We start from the raw sequence: 20,327 nt of genomic DNA on the forward strand, positions 1-20,327 counted from the left end.
ACTATTTGTTATCCTAGAAGATTTAAAAGTATCAGAATTGGATCTATTCCTTTCTCTATTAGCATACAAACCTAACATCTATCTTTGGAAGCATAGAAGTTGGAAACTTTTTATAACTATTTCCCCAGTACTCTGTCCATCTCCAGGATAGCCACACACCTCCTCCATATGTCATCTTATCTCCACACAGGAGATAATGTGGAACATGATCTAACATATCTCATGTCAAATACAGCACAACTGAACATAAGCTCAAGCCAGCAAAGATAGGGGATTATACCTCAATTATTTCCTGGAACTAGGTTTTGGAGAGACTGCTCAACCAATATGAGACAGTGTACAGTGAATACTAAATTGAACTCACACTCCTGGAAAATTGAAGCCGGCGGCTCAATGTACTCAGTGAAAAGGAAACACACAGAGGCACACTTCTGGGGTGCTGGGACATTTCACAAACAGAACATTTACCATTGCTTGCTTAAGCAGTATTTACAAATATAGAGGGCCTGCCCTTACATCAAAATAAATTATACAGCCATTGTGGATTATTATTTGAAGTGCTACGAAATGTCTCTGTGTACCTGTTATCCATCTCACGCTTCTCTGTCCATTTGCCATAGTTGTCAGAATTTTCACCATCTTGGATGGTTCCACTGTTCCTTCTCTAGGTAACTATGTCACTTGAAAATAATGATGTGTCAGCCATTAAGGCAAATTAAGGAATAGCAAAGATTCATGTATCTGATTTGGTGCACTCTAATATTCATATTTATTTCTTATATATTCTCTTTGACATGGCTTTTCTGTATAAATTTCCAGGGGCTTAATTCAAACTTTTATTACTGTAAATGACTTCACTGAGCATATGAATCATAATAGCCTCACCAATAAATACTTGACAATACAGCATAAGTTGCATCAATCTTACTCTAATTCCTGCAAGCTTCATGGTTTGTGAACAGCATGAGGTCAAAAGCACTCAAGGGCTTCTTAGATATGATTCCTGAGCCATGTTTCTGCCTCCACTCATCCTTATTCTCTCAGCTCTGATTCCCCTCTCCCCTAATTGATCTGATTAGGAAAGACCCCCATGTCCTCAGAGCTCTAATTCTTTCAAACTCAGCTCTTCATTCTCTTATTGCATTGCACTTCCAACAGTACCACAGGATGGCAAATGTTTCTGTCTTCACAGAATTCTCCAGCCCACAAGACCTTTGACAACCACCTTTGGTTGCACTCCTCCACCCCACCCCCATCACTTATTGTCAAGTGAGGCGATTTCTTACCTTTGGCAGAGATGCCCTAGAACCTGAACTCTGGGTGGTCATCGTTAGGACAGTGGTGATGCCCAGTGCAACCCTAGCAGGGGCTGCATCCATGTTTATCCAGAAGGAGACCCAAGACAAAATGACTATCAACAGACTGGGGATGTACATCTGGATCAAATAGTATCCCATCTGGCGTTCCAGGTGAAACTTAACCTCGATGCAGGTAAACTTTCCTGAAAGCAGGGAATAATGATTTAAAATCCAATTCAAATATATCTTTCCCATTCTAGCCTCCCACTATTTAGTTTTTAAGAGTATTTCAGATGGATTTAGAAGATTGCATAAAATGCTCACCCTGCATAACCAATCCTCAACTCTTTTTCAACTCAACCAGTAATAGAATTAATAGTTGTGAGAATGCGTGATCTAAAGAGTCACTGAACTAAAGGGCGCCTGGGTGGCTAAGTCAGTTAAGTGTCTGACTCTTGATCTCAGCTCAGGTCTGGATCTCGGGGTTGTGAGTTCAAGCCCTACATTGGGCTCCATGCTTAAAAACTTAAAAAATAAAGAATCTTAATCTTACTTAAAAATAAAGAATCACTGGGCCAAACGTGTAGCATATTTAATTTTCTAAATCTGTGCTTGTAGTTTGGTTATTTAGACAGAGCTTCAGAATTTGCAAGACTGTCAGAAACTGACCTGTAGAAATATTCACATTTTGTGAGGTTGTAATATATAATATTGTAATATACAATATGTAACATGCAGCATATATGTATAGTATATAATATATAACATATAATATGTAACAGTTGAAAATAGTAAAGTTCACATGGGGCTCTCAAAATATTTGGATAATTGTGTATCTTTGTGCTATCCATAGTAAGAGAAAAATGTACATTTGTATATGCCATGCATATAATCTAATCATTGTAACAGTTTCCTAGCTTTCTGGGTAATTGCTTGAGGACATTTAGAATATTCCTAAAATCTGTTTAAAATGTTACATTACTTATAAAAAAAGAGTGCATTCAAAGATATTAAAACTTCTGACATACTATTATGAGACAGATGTGTCTTGCCACTTTTCTTCCTCTTTAATTGGTTTAGAGACAGAATCCCAGAAGATAATTTGGCTTAGTCTACACAAATTATGAGAGATAGGGTTGGATTCCTCTTGGTCAGGAAAAATACATCAGAATCAGGTTTTGGTCACTTCATAAGAAGCACTGTTGACTATAGGAGTAAGTGTTCATGAACATTCTATTTAGCAAAGGACCTGGAGCAGTCTCTGAATAAACCATCGTACTAGTTTGCCTCTCTATGATCAGCTTGTGTGGTATCAAAGACTGGGACATTCATAGGAAAATCCATCAACTTTACTGGGCAGGCATGATCTTCCAGGTAACAACATATGCCCACTAGTTACTACCACTTCATATTCTCCCTCTGGCCTGCGTGTCTATCAGCACTACTGACAGTGCGTGACTTTAGAGCCAACTGAATTCCCACCAGCTGGTTTTCATCCAAATTCTTATCACTGCAGGACTGAAGAGCACAGCAACTGAATTTCTGAGTTTACAAAGATCTATGTGGTTATTCCTCTCTTCCACTAAGTCAGAGAGTACAAACTGATCTGAGGATCCAATGTCAAGAGTGGATACAGGAACAGGCCAGAATTTACACATTTCCAGCACTATATAGAAGATTTCACATACATTTCCTTGGACTCATTTGACAGCAGATGGTCAGCAAGGGAACAGCAAAAGAATCCCAAATCTTTTTCTTTCTCTCTCCATTTTGGGAGAAATTCTCTATTGTGTTCACTGACTTATTCCAGAGGGTACAGGCATCTTATCTGTATCTTATCTGTAAAGGAGGTATTGAGCCAAGGTCTGTGCCTTGTAGCTCCGTTTTCTTGGTAAAGATATAGCAGTTAAGGTGATGTGATATATACCTCACGCTGCAGATAGAGCCCACTTGGGTGTAGCAGCTGACAGTAAACTTACCAGTGTTATAGTGCTTTGTGCAATAGCCAAGTTCCTTCTCTTCTTTCAAAATAAACTGAGGCAGGGTCAGTCCTTCAGCAACTTGAACTGGACCATCGCTTAACCACTCAAATATCAGGTCATTCATTGTATACCCAACTGTAGTAAACAAATCATAGTGAAAAATCAGTGCATCTTTCCAAGAAAGCTTGAAAGTCTAGCCATGTAAAGAACAAACAAGGAAACTATCTAAAGCAGACACATAATCAATTTAAAAGCGTTTTTAGTAAAAGAGCTACAATCATCATGACAACTACATATCATTAGAACCAAAGAAATTGAAAAGAGCAAGCTATTTCTGAATGATTTTTTTCTGTGTAATGGGAGAATGGAATCTATAAAGTCCATTTTCTTCTGCCCTCTTTATTTACTAAATCTTTCTGAAGAATAAGTAAATAAACAGAAAAATCCTTTGAAGGTTGTCTTTACTTGAAAGAGCTGTGTCTGTGACTATCCAGCAAAATAATCCAATTCATGGCACCAGTCTTAGTATTTCAAATGAAAAAGCATTCTTCTTTTTTTTATTATTAAATTCATCACAGTTCTACCTAAAACACTCCAATTGCAAGCTTGGCCCCTTCTCTAGGATATATTAGCTTTGTTTTCAAAAAACTTATGTTAAAGTTCGTATGGTCAATCCTGTTATTTTACCAAGTGGGAAAGGTGTAGGCAGGTAACCTAAAAGGAAGCTGTAGAATAATACAAATCAAGAATATTTATTTGTGCCAGTATCTTGCTCATTGGCCCCCTCATCACAATGTTTAATATGGATTAAAACATATTCTCCATTATGTAAGGTCATATTATTATATGACTCTTGAACCATGCAGAGTAAGACTGCTATCAGTTTAGTAAACAAGAGTTAGCTCTTAGTTTCCAAGCTCCTGCTAACTAAGTCATTATCTGTTAAGTGCTTCTGGATCTCTTTGCACCCCAGAAATGAAGACTGCTGTTCCTTCAGGCATCATTTCTCTCCCTTCTTTGTAATATTTGAACTCTAAAATAAGAATGAGAAGGACAAGGGATATTATGTGAGTTCTTGGCTGGCCAGTAACTTCAGCATATTTATTAAGTTTATGGATTCTTGTTTACTGCAAGAGAGTGACTCACCAAAGCTACCCAGAAATCAATGACAGAGTTAATTGGAATCTACTTTCCTCTTTCTTTGAGCCACCTTTTCTATTCAAAGCCAAAAATAAAACATGGAAAGCAAGGAATTGCAAAGAGGACCCTGTACAAGCATTGGTGTTCCACAAAGAGAATGGCCAACCCTGTCTTTTGTACTGCAACACTATATGAGTACTTGTTGGGTCTTTCTTTTTTTTGGGGGGGGGTCTTTCCAACAAATGCAAGAACCTTATATCCCCATATCCTTGTAATCCTATATCCTTATCTGGCCAGCTTCTTACTGGTCACCACAATAGTAGTTATTTCCAGCCATACTGAAGTCCTGGACTGGGGCAGACAGAAGAGGCAAAGAGATGGGGAAGGAAGAAGTAAGTAATATGAGGATGAAAAAAGTAAGGAATAATTTCCACCCTTCCCATTCAAAGTTAGTGGTAAATGCTTTGCTGCTGCTTTGATTTCATTACTTCTAGGGCCTGCAAGGGCCAAGCGTATTTACTAATTGGAACTTTTTAAGTCTTGGAGGAGCCTCAGATGACAGCCACACTTGCTGTTTTACAGAGAAAGTGTTGGGTTGAGGCAGGAGAGAGTTTGAAGCAGTAGAGAAGACACAAAGAACCATTATATAAGAAAATATTTTTCTCAACTTTCTTCTCAAGAGAAGGGGCAATAGGGAAAAAAATAAATACATAAAGCCTATTGTAAATCAGAAATTCTCATTTTATCCCTGACAACTTCTTAAAACAAAGACATTTCACTATTTTGTTTATTTCTGTAGGGAGTTTCAAGGGAAATCTACAGTGATTTTAAGTGATCAGAAGGAAACCCTGTCACTGCCTCTTTTTTAATAATAGCTGACATGTCTTTTTATCTTTATTATTTTTCTAAACCAAAGAAGTTAAAAGTATTTCTTTGCCCTTGCCTCATTAAATCTCCTAACATCCCTGTAGGTCAGTTGCCTTATTATTCTCTGCACTTTACAAACAGAGAAAGTGACAGAGCAAGCCAGAAAAAAATTCATGTCTATTGCCTAAAAATCCCATTACCTTGGAGGCATCAACAACTTATGGCACGTGTCAAAGATTTCAGTGACATCAGGGTTAAGACATAAAGGGGACAAAGTAGATAGCATTTCTCTAGCCTTTGTGGATTCACTGCCCATCTAAGGGAAATGCCTTTTCTTCCATATCATCTCTGGCCCCCTGTTCTTGCATCCTCTTTTGGCTAAGGTCTCTGAATCTTGTCCTCAAATCAATTATCCCTTCCTGCCAAAGTTCCTTTGGGGTGGTGGTCTAATGAGCATGAGATAGAAATACAATTTTCTGATGAGAGTGTGATTCATTTTAGAGATTGAATGACTAATAATCTTAATTTTCCCAGGACACATTTTCATTTCAAATAAAAGCTATTAAATCAGGTTTGCTTTTTGAGGAAGGGCGAGTTATTTGGCATTTTACTTGAAAGATTGTCTGTGTCTGAGACATGCACACTTGCTTGTCCTTCCATTAGGGCCTTGGGAGTTGCTAATAGGTAGAGAATGAGTCTTATGGGTCCTTTCTTCTTAATGACATACTAAAAGAACCAGGTCATCGGTTAAAACAAGCAGGCAGTCATTTCAGCAGTGGGGACTTACAACTCTCCAGCTGCATTGTACAAGTCTGGACATCCATTGGAAAATTCTTCAAGTCCATGGGACAGGATAAGGTCAAGGTGAGTCTTAGCAAGGAAAAAGAAATTAAAAACAGGTTTTAGATCTGCGAGGTCTGATTCTCGAGAAACAAACCAACAGTACATTTGGCATTAAACAAAGTGACACTCATTCAAATAATGAAATCTAAGCTCCACTCAGGGCAATGCTTTCTATTTTTCAAGTGAACAAGTAGTCATTGGTAAATTTTAAGAATATTATAGAATTTCATTATAACCCCTACTCTCTATTTCCCATTTCCCAGCCTCAGTGATCTCAAGTTTATTCAGTTTATCAGCAAGAACACTGGGAAATAGTGTAATATGACAACAGTGGGTTCTTAGCCACACTGATGTCCAAAAGACATAAAGTTTATACTATTTTAGGGTTATACTTTGGGACATGTGGACTTTGCTTTAAGGACAATAAATGATGTGATAAGCATAATTGGTTGTGATGAGCATTGGTTCTCTTTCCATCAGATGGCCAAATCCTTACCTCTTCATTTGCTAATCCACATGGATAGGTTAATGATATATTGTAGCACTTATTCTAGAATTTTGACAAATCTAAAGCAAGTCATGCTTGAGTTGAAGAAAAACATTTAAGGATGGTAGCAAATACATAGTCTTCACCTCTCCACACCAAAGAAAGGCTACTCTGCTCCTCCTTTTCTCTTTCCTTAACTTTTCAGAACTCCAGTCAGCTCTGACCATGCCTTGTATCAGGATATTGATTGAGCTGCTATCTCTCTTCCACCACTTGGTTGTTTATTCCTCAAGGAGCTAGTGTACACCTCTTCTTCTTCAATTTTTCTATACCTCAGAAATGTGAGGAAGGAAATTGAGAATTGGCAGATCTGGGTTCCCTTCCTAGTATTGCCTAAAACACTCTCTGTCCCCTCAGCAAGACCTTAGACTTAATAAACATTCATCTCCTTATCAAATGATGGAGTAGGATAAAATGATGCTTATTTCCATTTTGCTCTAATATGAGCATCCCTGTTATTCTAAAGTTCTCTGTTCCAAATTCTGTTCATTTTCTCTCAGACATCTTTTATATGCATAGAATCCTCACCTACACTCCTCTTACTGTCATGCTTATTCTTGCTCTCCTCTCCTGGTTCCCTTCTCCTTCCTTTCTCTGCTTCATTTTATACATTCCATGCAAACCAAGACAACACAAAAAGTCGTGGCACACTTATATTAAAGGAAGAATGCTTGGGATTTGAAGTAAGATTAGGTGAAGAATCTATGCCAACTATCTTCAAATTTGTTAAACTACAAGAATGATTGGGAAAAGCAGGATACAAAACAGTGCATTATAATCTCAATTATGTAGAGATATGTTCAGTCTTGGAAATAAACACAGCACTACGTTAAAAGTAAGTATTTCAGTTTGGTGGTATAATTCATATTTTGTTTTTACTCTTTATTTTATGTTATCTGTGTTGACAAGTAGAAGTTATTTGAAGATGCCCATCTTCACGTAATTAAACATGCCTGTTTTCAAATAATAGTTGAAAGGTAAAATTATAAAATTTTGTTTTATTCAGTAATCCTTTGCTTTATTTTATTATTATTAAAATTTTGCCATAAACATCCAGTATTTCACCTTTGTTGCTAAACAAATTACCTAGCTTCTGTGGGCTGTTCTGAAAACACAAATACCATGTTTCTAAAGGAAAAAAATAGTTTTGAGTTCTAAACAACTGACTTAAAAATAGCATTTTAGACAGGAAATGTAATTTTTGTCAATTGTAGAGTTCATTTAGAGAGATATATATAAATGTGGATATAGATATTTTGTTTTTTCCACATCATGAACACTTTATTTTTGGAAAATAATATTACTGAGCATGAACTCTTTAAGGATTGAGTAAAATAATCAAAATAAAAATTTCTAATGATCAAAAACTTTTAAAAACCTGGCACTTTATTAAGGGGAAAAGACTTTAACAGGATTTGTTATTAACACAATGATGATCTATATATTCTCTCCTATTTTTAAAATGGAAATATTTTCATCAAACAAAACTATGTTCATCATACAAAAACAGGGGCATGTACATAATTTAAGTGAATCAAAACCAGAAACTCTGGAAGTTTTGAAAAGTTTACTTTTGAGAAGTTAGAAAATAATAATAGTGGAAATGAATATAGATTTTTAAAAATATGCAACATATAATTCAACTGTATTCCATTTGCTGTTGGAAATAGCCTAATCTTCATATTCTTAACCATAGGCTTGCTGAATATGATTCTTTTCTGAAGTGAACTTTTCACATTTATTTAGGAAGAAGAGGCCTCACATACAGTTATTTCTGCCTTTGTGGAAGATCTCACAATCCTGCAGAGACCCAGAATTCTTAAGGTCAATACTATGAACAGTATGGAAAACCCCATTGAGAGAAATTCCCAACAAGCATGAATCTATCTCCGAATTTTGTCTCATCTGAGAATTCAACCAGTATTTTCCTTCATCCTCATTTGTTTTTCTAATTTCCTTCCTAGATAGGTTTTGTGTTAGAACCCAGTGGGCACCTATACAAGGAGAAAAGTTAACAGTTCCTAGTTGGCTAAATCCTGTCATTAGCTGAGCAAATGGGAAGAGACTGTAAAGACCTAACCAATTCCTTCATGGGTCACAGGGCCCATCATTTCTGGTGTCTTGTTTACCACACATCTGCAGGCCTAAAATTCAGACTTGCCCTCTACTTATGTTTTCCTTCTTTATTGGAGTACATATTAAACACAGTAAAAACACACAAATCTTAAGTTACAGCATAATGACTTTTTACGTCTTTATCCACCCATCTAAAAATCGCCCAAATCCAGATTTAGAATATATCCATCACTCCAGAACTTCCCTTGTGCTCTCTTTCCTGGCAAGAGCCTTCAAAAGGAACTACTACTGCACTGCTTTTATTTTTAAGCTATTTTTTATTTTTAAAAATGTGAGTTGGGCGGGGGGGGGGGGGTTAGCTTGGTATTATTTTGCTTATCTCTACTGAGATGTAGAAATTGCACCAGAGAAAACTGACACAACATTATACGAAAACATGAACAGGTTTTATCTCCTCTATTCTGGCTTTCCATCTATTTTTGGTGGGTCTTACAGAATTAAATATTTTAATTGAAACTCAGACTTTTTGCTGGCAGATACCACCTAAAGCATATCAGATATGCTCTCCTCTTCGCCATGATCTAAAATATGAAGGCCATTGCACCTGAAGGCGCTGAGCTGAGGCCACCCATGTTCCATTTGATTTTTGTTAAAAAACTCATTTCCTGAAGCATTATTACACATTCCCCCACTGTCACTGCACTTAATATACATGTATTCAGGGTACCCCTGCTCCTGTTTGCACTAGGTAAAGAATATAGTTGCCTTATAGGGGCCTGTGAGTAAGAAGGCTGAGCAACCATTTCTATCTTAAAGGCAAAAAAAATAAAGCACAGGAAGTTAGTCTCCCAAAATCTCATTTCCCTTCCTTATTATTCTCCCGTTCAGTTCACCTTGCCCATAGAACTGGCTCTTGGATTTATATCTTACTGGAAGTTTAAATGATTAATAGATGTAGACATTGTAAACTGTTTCAGTTACCTTTATAGATATTTCTCCCCTATTACAGTGCAAGATCCAAAAGGTCTGGGACTCTCGTTTTTACTATCTAAAACAGTACCTGGCACAGAGTCGATATTCAGTAAATATTTGTTGAACAAATGAATGAATCAGCATCCTAGAGCTCCATGGGAGAATTTCAGGCTTTTGTTCTGCGGAAATGGGAAAGGACTAAGGATTTAGAAGAGAGGAACCTGGTCATCTGAGCCCAGAGGATATTGCCAAATTACAAGACAGGCAAAGGAAGCCAGCAAAGTTTGTTTGCCCCTTCTGTAAATTGTTTGCAGATTCTTACTAGAAAGGCAACAAATGAAGCTGAAGGAACGTCAGGAAGCCCAGTCCACCTGTCCTTGAGCCTTGGACAGACTGCTGGGTCCACAGCCAGGACTCTTCTCACATCGCTAGAGAGATGCAAATTAATCATTTAACTTTCCATTGTGGTGGACAGAAAGCTCCTTGACTCAGGAAGCTACTACTGGTTCATAAGGAACTCAGTGTTAGAAGTTAGTTCGTTCCCAGTGAAAGATTCTGAAGGAGAAAAAAGCCATTTGAAGAGAAAATGAATTTTCAGGTAGAAATAAAAATTTTAATGAGTGATCTACTTGCCTGAAGCAAAGATTGCCATTGCCAGTGTGCTTTTTTGGGAGAGTTGATTCTAATGGTTACAGTAAGTAGTCTGTCTTTCTTGAAGAGGAAGGACTAAGGGATGCTTTTGTGTTTTTCAGGAGCAGCAAGAGAGTCTCTGGTATATTACCATTATTCCTCTGTTAGGGACCACATTTAGCACACTCTATGTAACACACTGCAAAACTCAGTTGAGGGGACGGGACCTATGGTGAAGTTATTTTTTTTTTTTAGCATTAAAATACTTAATGAGGAAAAATAAAAATTTAAGTGATGACAATGATAGTGTTAACAATCATAATTCTCTGAGCACCTGCTGTAGGTCAAGCATTCTTAGTATTTTACAGTCATGGAATACCATCACACAAGGCAGTGTTCTCTTTGTTTTTGAGATCAGTACTTTGAAGCTCAGATGTTAAGCCATTTTTCCAAAGTCACAAAACCATTAAGTGACCAAAGTTAGATTTGAACCCAACTTCAATTGATGTCAGATCCATTTATTATTTTCCACTCTACTACATTTTCTCCTTAGAAAAAAAATCTTACTAGTTTATCATCCTCTTTTGTCTACAAAGTGAGCAGATTGGGTTGTAGACACCTCAGTTGCCTTATACCTGCTCAGGGCTATCCCTTTCATTTTTCTTCAGGAATTCAGACTTTTCATGATCTGTTCTTTTTAATTTTTTTAATTTTTTAAAAGATTTTTAAAATCTATTTATTCATGAGAGGCACACACACACACAAAGAGGCAGAGACACAGGCAGAGGAAGAAGCAGGCCCCATGCAGGGAGCCCAATGTGGGATTTGATCCTGGGGACTCCAGGATCACACCTTGGGTCAAAGGCAGGTGCTAAACTGCTGAGCCACCCAGGGATCCCATGATCTGTTCTTTTAAAAAGTCCTCTAGGGGATCCCTGGGTGGCTCAGTGGTTTAGCGCCTGCCTTCAGCCCAGGGCATGATCCTGGAGTCCCGGGATCGAGTCCCATGTCAGGCTCCTTGCATGGAGCCTGCTTCTCCCTCTGCCTGTATCTCTGCCTCTCCTTCTCTCTCTCTGTGTCTATCATGAATAAATAAAATCTTAAAAAAAAAAAAGAAAATCTAAGAAAAAAAATAAAAAAATAAAAAGTCCTCTAGCCTCTCCTGGTAGCTTCACAGAGTAGAAGTGCCATTGACTGGGAATCCAGGGACCTACATGGTAGACCCAGCTTACGCATAAAGAACTATTTGACCTTGACTAAACCTCTGGCCTCTTTCACCATCCACAACCCTATCCTGTTCAAAATTCTTATGATTCTAAACTGTAAGTGAAGGTGACCAGCTCAAAGGATTTCTTCTTATAGGTGAATTTGCACTCTTGAATATAATGAAAAGTTTAAATGCAAGTAATAATCATTCTTAAAATAGGAACTTTTTGGCTATCTGGTTATATAGGTGACATATTTATTGCCCCCATTGGGCTTTGTCATCCAACATCCTAGAACACAATCCATTCTTTTCCCCAAGAACATAAGGATAGCCTTATGATACAATGTAGATTTGTTGAATCTCTCCTCTCAGTTGTACTTTGAAATTTCAGAACCATGTGACTTTCTAATTCCAGGGAGATTTTTAAAATATTTTATTTATTTATTCATCACACACACACACACACACACACACACACACACACACACACAGAGGCAGAGACACAGGTAGAGAGAGAAGCAGGCTCCATGCAGGGAGCCTGACATGGGACTCGATCCTGGGACTCCAGGATCAGGCCCTGGGCTAGAGGTGGTGCTAAACCGCTGAGCCACCTGGGCTGCCCTGCCAGGGAGGTTTGACAGAATTAATCAAGTATCAGTCAAGAGTGTCATCTGAAGCCACCTAGACCTTAAGTGAAAGTAGCCTGGGGGCAAGTTAGAAGTCAAGTTAAGAGTACATCATTAATACAACCCACAGATGGGGAGAGGGGAAGGAAGAGTTAGGGAATCAGTAGATAAAAAGACACTGGTTGTCTCATCAAGATACTCTTTATCATTGTGGGTTTTAAATTCTGATGGGCATAAGTGTCATCTGAAGGGCATCTAAATGTAGGTTCTCAGGCCCTCTTGATAAGTAGCCCAGGTAATACTGATCCTAGTGTCCTGGAGCACATTTTAAGGAGCACTCCTTCAGTATGTCTCAATGGATGACTTAATTAATTACTGTCAACATTATAGATTAAAAGGAGAAAATTTTAAAAGGGAAATAGAAAGATTGATAAAGAAGTCTGCAATTTTCAGTAATGTTAGCACTGTCTTTGGAAAATATTATTTTCTCCTTAAAACCAGGGTAGGACAGTTAGGCCCAAGTAGGGTTCTACGTGATTGTACCAAGGGTTGTGAGAAGAGGTGTTAATCATGATCTTCAGTCATAATAGAGAGGCATGCTGGTAAAGTCATGGCAATGAAACCAAGATTAGTCCACTAGCAACCAAGAATATGGTGGGTGTGGGGGTGCCTGGGTGGGTCAGATGGTTAAGTGTCCAACTCTTGATTTCAGCTCAGGTCATGATCTCAGGGTCATGGGCTTGAGCACCATGTTGGGCTCTATGTTCCATGGGGAGTCTGCTTGATATTCTCTTTCTCCTCCTTCTCCCTCTGCCCCTCTCCATTTCTCTCTCTTTCTCTCTCTCTCAAATAAATAAATAAATCTTTTTTAAAAAAATGGTGGGTGTGGCCAGGAGATTGGGATAGCTTCTAAGAAAGGTAAGAGGACAGCTTCCAGGTGCAGCAGAGAGGAAACCAAATCCATGCTTATTAAAATGTATAAATGTGCAAAGGTAGGCAATGGAACTCAAGTCAGGGCAGTGGCAGTGTATCAGGTTCCTATTCCTGGTCTTTGGACTAGAAAATCAGCCATTGAGAAATTTCACAGGAAGTTGGGGAGGTAGCTGTACATGCATTGGATGGATGAACCTCAGCTATAAATTCTAAAAGGCTCATGGTACTGGTCAGGAAGGAGGACAGAGCACAGAGTAGGACCACCTCTAGGTTCTCAGTGAGAAGGAATTAGTTTTAAACAGAACTCCACCTAGGTTATAATCTAGCACATCCATTCAGCAATTTTTGACAAGTGTTTATTGGGCACTGCGCATATCAGACACTTGAAATAACAGTTTCTCTCTTGAAGGAGTCATAGTTTAATATTATTAATTTGTTATTTATGTATTATGTGATAATGTATATTAATAGATAATATATATTAATATAACATATATTAATACATATACATATTCTTTTAATGGAATATAATCCAAGAGTCATGCATTTATTCTTTAAGTTCTTAAAATTGTTTCCAAATCCTCATTTAAAGGATCTTTCCAGATTATATCAATCAGACATAACTGAACTGAATTAAGTATAAGGCTTTTAATTACCTTCTTGCAGCCTAGATAAATGTTCACACTGGTTGGGTAGAAAAGATAACCTACTCTTACAGACCTAGGTGCTGAGAGGGCCCTTTGGGTGTATCAGGGAAGTTAGACTTGTAATAATCATTTGATGCAAAAAAAAATCATTTGATGCTCCTGAATCAAAACCCGAGGTACGCACAAAAGAATCTTTTTTTTTTAATTTTTCTTAATTTATTTATTTATGATAGTCACACACAGGGAGAGAGAGAGAGGGAGAGACACAGGCAGAGGGAGAAGCAGGCTCCATGCACCGGAAGCCCGACGTGGGATTCGATCCCGGGTCTCCAGGATCGCGCCCTGGGCCAAAGGCAGGCGCTAAACCGCTGCGCCACCCAGGGATCCCACACAAAAGAATCTTAATCTATGAAGAACAAAAATAATTGGTCCAACTTTGGCAAGGCAGGCAAGGAATGAAATTTTTTAACTCATCTTCTGAAAGCTTTGTAATTAAATGACTGCTTTGAACTCACTCATCATATAAAGCATAGACAAGGGTCCTACTCACTCTAGCCCTGAGCTATTCACCTAATCTGTAAGCAAGAAGAGATGTGGCTGAACCTAGAAAGGCTTCCCATATAAGTAAAGATTGAAAATTCATGGTGTGTAAATTATTAGGAGTTCCAGAAAGATCCCAATGCATATCCTTGCTCAAACACCTTCCAACTCTTAGCTGCTACATATAATTAACTAACAGACATTTAGCTAAAGGCTCCCATGACTATTAAGATGCAAATCTAGGGAAAGAATAGTGTTTTAAGTACTGTTAGTCATTTCCTCCTTTGTGTATATGAGTTGATGGATTCTCAGATTCCCTACCAATATCCTCAAGAGCACACTTTGATACTGAGAGTATTAAACGGAAGGATGAAGCTGGATGGAAAACATGGCTCAGAACAGTGTGGCTAGGGGACCAGAAATAAATCATTTTTTCAATATTGTCTAGGGCTGAACCTAAACCCCACATCGTATCTAAGCTGTATGGTTAGACTCATCCTTTTAGTTAATTTCAAGGAACTATAAGACCTGTTTTTCACTGTTGACCTTGGTATTTGGAGGAGATGAATCACATCACTGCTGGTCCATTGGCTGTTCTCCTCTCCCTTGACTAAAATGCCAGTGACTGACTAGGAAGGTCCATGTTTACCAAACATTATAAAGGCATCACAGAAAATACCCATATGCATTGAGCAATACTAGCTGGGAAGGACAAAAATACAATATCTGTTCCCATCTGTGCCTGGTCCCTTCAGAAAAATGTGCACACATATGGTTGGCCCATGTTAATTAAGTCCAAATATGGATTGGATTCAACTTGGAGAGCAACTGATAAATCTGTGGCTAAAACTTTTCCAAATGCTTTGATATTTCCTGAACAAAAATGTTTTGAAGGTGTTGAATAGGAGAGGGCTAAATTGGACACCACCAAAAAGATCTCAAAGTACCAAAGACTCTACTAATACTGTTCACATTTTACATTTTAAATTTTAAAGTCATTTCATATCTAGTATTTATTTATACACCCAAATATTCATGAAGATAAAATATTATTAAGTCTGTACATTAGAATAATGAGAGCTGACTTGTCCATGGTCACTATATAGCAATTTTTTAGCCATTATGTATCTAAAAGTACTATATAATAATTTTCTTAACATTTTGTTTGGGATTATCTTACTTTTGGTAAGAAAAATGGAACAAATGCTTTTGAACTGCAAATATGGTTGTAAGATAACCAAAGTAACTTTGTATCTGCTAACAGCAGAGAGAAAAGTTCTGTTTGTTAGTATTTTACTTCATTAAGACTTCTATTGTGGTAAGTGGTGGAGAGTACTGGCCACTGTTTCTGGTGGCAAAGGCTGGAGTTAGAATGGAGCCCTGGTCAGGTGGTAGGATGCTCCATTTGAAATCAAGCATAATTCCTCAGTTTACTCTTTTTTTCCTCTTTTTTTTCTCAGTTTACTCTTAACAAGCAGCTAAATAGGAGATCTGAGCTATTATCTGAAAGAAGATGCAACTATAACTTCTATTGTGAGCTGAATGCCTCCCAAAGGGAGGAAACTCAAGGCAAGGAGGATATCCATCTACTTGAAACTAGGTATGAAAGGTGAGTGGAGCCTGAGTGTAACAGGTACTGAATAAGGAAATGTCCATGTGTATAAGTTAGGAAGCCTAGAGAGAACTATCTCCCCCCTTTACTCCCTTTTATCCTACAGCCAAATCAGGGTTATTATGACATTCATTGAACATTTAGTATGAATATGGAACTCAGAGAAACTGCAGATCAAAGAAAGGCTAAATGACTTCTCATGGTCACTTAGTAAGATTGGATTTGAATCCAAGTCTTCCTAAATCTCTGAACTGACATCTTCCCTACCCCCATAGTATTCTGTCTATAATCCCCACCTCACTTATTGCTTTCTATCCTTCATCTAACTGCTCAAATTTAGCCAAATATACCCACTAAAATGAAACATCAAATAAAAGATTTGTTTTATTGTCCTTTGAAAGGAATGATCACTCAGACATGGATGGCCTTGCTCTGAGTGTGTATCATGTGTAGAACTTTACATAATTATATATGTCCTTAATTGTCTTTCAATGACTATCCAGTGATAAATGTTGTATTCTCTTCAGTACAGATGTTGGTTTGTAATTTTAAATGCCACAAGCAAGGATAGACTTGTTGGAGAGACTGCTAAGCTTTGAGGATGTACAATTATTTTTCCCATTTTAAAAATGGATTGCCTTTCCCTTGGATTATGTGTTATGAGAATGTGCTAAAGTAATTCATATGTCTCATAAGAGCCATGGGATATTATATATATTTACTTTGGGATTAATGCCATCCAGAGAGGCTTTCAAAGGCAGCACTGTGAACCAGGCAGAGGCCCATGTCAACATAAGTTGAACAGAACAGGCTCATTAGGACCTCTGAGTTTCCTTTGGCTTCCCACTGTAAGAAAATTCAGGTAATGAGTAATAGCAGACTAGCCCTTTGACTCTGCTGGTTCACATATACCATGTAATTTCCTTTAGCCTACATATCTAGTTAATAATTGTCCCAGCCAACCATCTTTCTATAATTGTCTCAAAGTATATAAACCCATAATTCATGAATACATTCTAAAATAATATCTCATGGATACTCCTGCTGAGTGAATCAGAGGGTATAAATGATCTAATTTGCAATTGGGGAATTTCTCAATAGGGAGCTCAGTATTGAGTATTTGTTATTGTGAAAACTATATGTTGAATACAAGGTTGCCTCTTAAACTACAGGTAGTCCAATCTTCCCTGCCCCACCCCAAAATCAGGTTCCTTTTTCCAAGAGTTGGATAGTTAGGTTGTGAGAGAAAGATTCAAAGGTCCAAAAGAAGTGTGAGATAGGCACCTTAAGAATCCTGTCTTGTTTACTCTCAAGCCCTAAGGGACATGAAGGGCTCACTCTTATTTCTTCATCCAGAGGGAGTTTTGTCGTTTGGAAAGGAGACCATTTGGAGTTATAGATGTATGATAGAGTTATAGGGAGCCTCAGATTTAATCTAATCTTTTCTAGTTCAAGCTCATGTTATGGATGAGGAAACCAAGACTCAGAGTGACTGATGGAGTTAGAAGAGGCAATTCTGTGAGCCTGGAGGATACAGTAAATGTTGCAAGGAGTGTGGAGTTCCTGATGCCCTGAGCTACCTCCTCAGTATTCTGTTCTTTGCACCATCACCTTCAGAGCAAACTCCGATGAATGTTAATGCAGTAGAAAGTTACCTCCAGAAGGAGGAAAATCTGGTTGCTATTGCTAGTCCAATCAGGTAAACAGTCAAGGACAAGTGGTTGTGCCAGCTGCCATGTATTTCATTTCACAGTTCCCTTTTTTCCTCCAAACAAGGGTAAAATCCTAACTCTGTTGCATTTGGGTTTTTTTGTTTTTTTTTTAAAGATTTTATTTATTTCTTCATGAAAGAGAGAGACACACACACACACAGAGGGAGAGAGAGAGAGAGAGAGAGAGAGAGAGAGAGAGAAGGGCAGAGACACAGGCAGAGGGAGAAGCAGGCCCCTGCAGGGAGCCCAACGCAGGACTCAATCCTGGGTCTCCAGGATCACATCCTGGGCCGAAGGCAGGCGCTAAACCGCTGAGCCACCCAGGCTGCCCCTCTGTTGCATTTGAACCAGTATTATGCCCTTGAGTGTATGTGTATTTCTGAACCCAATCAGGAGCTCGATGGAGATTTCTAGCACTTTAAGAGAGTCTGTCATATACAGAACACAGTTTCTGAACTACTACTTCTACCCTCAGTGGTGCCTTTTTTGAGGATCACTGCTTCCCACCCTCACAACCTTGCTTGTTCTAGAAAGAATGGAATCATTGTGGTTTCCATGGCATTTCCCAGCACTTCTCTGAAGACTCACTGCTTAATTCTGATGTGGGCACTTATGTTACAGTCATTAATTATTGCATTAAGTCAAGTCACAAAACTAATGAAGATTTGGACACAGAATTGGAAAATGAGAATGTAATTTTGCCTAGATTATAGGATATAAAGATAAACATGGTTCAAATATGCAAAGAGACAAGAAATCACAGCTTTCATAGCTGCCTTCTAACAGAAAATTTGGGCTTACATGTCTCATCAAAATTGAGAGTAAGGTAATCAAAGTATCACCATTGGTAACATTTAGGCAGGTCTTAGTTCACTGTGCATTTTATTTTCAGCTCTGACATCTAAATAGAGAATTTTCTTTTTTCCTATGCCATAAAAATCATTCTGTAACTAAAGTTAGAATCTTTTGAAGTTCTTGCATCAAGCTGCAGGATGAGTCAAGGATAGGAGGTTATGTGAGAAAAGTTGGCCTTTTATGTGTGTGGGTAGAGTCGGTCATTAGACAGGATTATTTGGGGAGCACCGTTGGATGTCTGTCTAGAAACCTACACTCCACCTACTCTCAGTGGTGCCTTAATCTATCATCAGAGGGAGAGGCATGTCAATCCCCAAGAGTTCTCTATTACAACTCAAGTACTACTGGGAAGGTGGAACACTAAATCATCCACACCTAGCATTATGAATTGAATCAAAAGAGATTAACAACCAAATCACCTCCAATGCCATAAAGGAATACATTTCAGGTCAGATAACATTTAACGATGAGGGGAGCAGATATCTAGGTGACAAGGGATACTGTTGTGGAGGAACAATCCCATAATTATTTATGCTCTGGAGAACTCTATGTAGTTGGAGGGTAGCATAAAACCCCTAGATACTTGGTCAATCAAATAAGAAGACACTGAAGGCAAACAATATTTCCTTACCAACTTTGCCTCAGGTAAAACCATTCTGAAGGCATGCAATAAATCTTAAAGCAGAATTGTTAGTAGTTGGAGGATCATAGCTTTCTTAAGGACCCTTTCCTCTGAAGAAACAAACAAAAGAGCTGAATACCCCAGTACAAGAAACATGCATACACTTTAGGGAGATTTGAGGACCTCTTGGAGTTTTCACCTAGCCCTCAGATTAAGAACCCCTACTCTATAGGATTGCACTCAAGGAGTGGGTCCATCCTATCCTTAATGTCTGGAATTTGTAGGGATCTATTTTGATCAGTTTACTCTTTCTTTGTTTTAGAGACTGGAACAGAAAACACAATCAGTATATTACAAGAAAATACCCAGGGCCCTAGAGTATATGGCAATACCACTTTTGACCTGTATGCATATAACATATTGTATTCTATTAATGTTCTTAACCAAATCATCTCTTTTTCAAAGCTGAAGAAATAGAAGTTCAGAGAGTAATAGATTCCCCTAGGTCATACAGCAAGTTCTGAGGCCAGAGACTCAAGCCCAAGGGCGTTTTCCTTTAAAACGCTTGTCTACTATAGTATCAGAAATAATCACAATAGCATTCAACATCATAAGTTTCAGAGTAGGAGCCCCAACGTGTACAGCAAAGTGAAAACTAGGAGATGAAGAACATCTTGTTGCTGAAGTGGAACACACTGCAAAATTAAATCAGCAGCATAGTGTTGATGACCAAGCATATGTCTACTAAATCTAGTGGGACAAAAATGTATGAAAGTAAAAACAGTGAGGTAATTCCCTCCATTCTTCCAAAAACGGTAGCCATTTGTTGATCACGTTAACAAATGTAGGAAAAAGCTACTGATTCAAGTTGTAGCAACTGTGATTTAAGTTATATAAGAAAGAATTTCTGCATAATGCTAGAGTAACTTATTGAAGGATCCAAAGAGAGAATATAAAGTCTCCTTCTCTGAGGGTTTTTAAAACTAGCAGGAGTTCTCAACAGGTTGCCTGAAGGTAAGGAAGTTGACTTAATGCCCTTAATGATTTTCTTCAGCCCTTTCATCCCTGGGATAGTAAAATTTTTCAGAAAGTCGACATGCTATATAAGCAGCATATACTGTATAAAACTATCAAATAGGGGCACCTGGGTGGCTCAGCAGTTGAGCGTCTGCCTTTGGCTCAGGGTGTGATCCCGGAGTCCCAGGATCAAGTCCCACA

The 20,327-nt window shown here is 38.1% G+C and overlaps 2 protein-coding genes across 11 annotated transcripts in view; one reads left to right on the forward strand and one right to left on the reverse strand.

Moving 5' to 3' along the window:
* The window catches only part of LOC144308047 (uncharacterized), a 404,506-nt gene that overhangs the window by 157,689 nt on the left and 226,490 nt on the right, over positions 1-20,327 (forward strand). For 2 of the 7 annotated variants that reach the window (XM_077888194.1, XM_077888193.1), the window contains exons 3-4: positions 8,424-8,501; positions 15,769-15,917. In XM_077888194.1, coding sequence (XP_077744320.1) covers positions 8,424-8,501; positions 15,769-15,917 — 227 coding nt within the window. Of the gene's footprint in view, positions 1-7,196; positions 7,513-8,423; positions 8,502-15,768; positions 15,918-20,327 lie in introns of those variants that run through there. The other 5 variants (XM_077888199.1, XM_077888198.1, XM_077888192.1 and 2 more) reach the window with 4 other exon arrangements.
* GLRA2 (glycine receptor alpha 2) overlaps positions 1-20,327 on the reverse strand; it is a 173,599-nt gene that overhangs the window by 95,767 nt on the left and 57,505 nt on the right. For all 4 annotated transcript variants that reach the window (XM_077888189.1, XM_077888190.1, XM_077888188.1 and 1 more), the window contains 3 exons: positions 6,075-6,157; positions 3,278-3,415; positions 1,287-1,501 (listed from right to left, as the gene is read on the reverse strand). In XM_077888189.1, coding sequence (XP_077744315.1) covers positions 1,287-1,501; positions 3,278-3,415; positions 6,075-6,157 — 436 coding nt within the window. The remainder of the gene's footprint in view (positions 1-1,286; positions 1,502-3,277; positions 3,416-6,074; positions 6,158-20,327) is intronic.

Source organism: Canis aureus, chromosome X, assembly GCF_053574225.1.
Source record: "Canis aureus isolate CA01 chromosome X, VMU_Caureus_v.1.0, whole genome shotgun sequence".
NCBI classification, from domain to species: domain Eukaryota; kingdom Metazoa; phylum Chordata; class Mammalia; order Carnivora; family Canidae; genus Canis; species Canis aureus.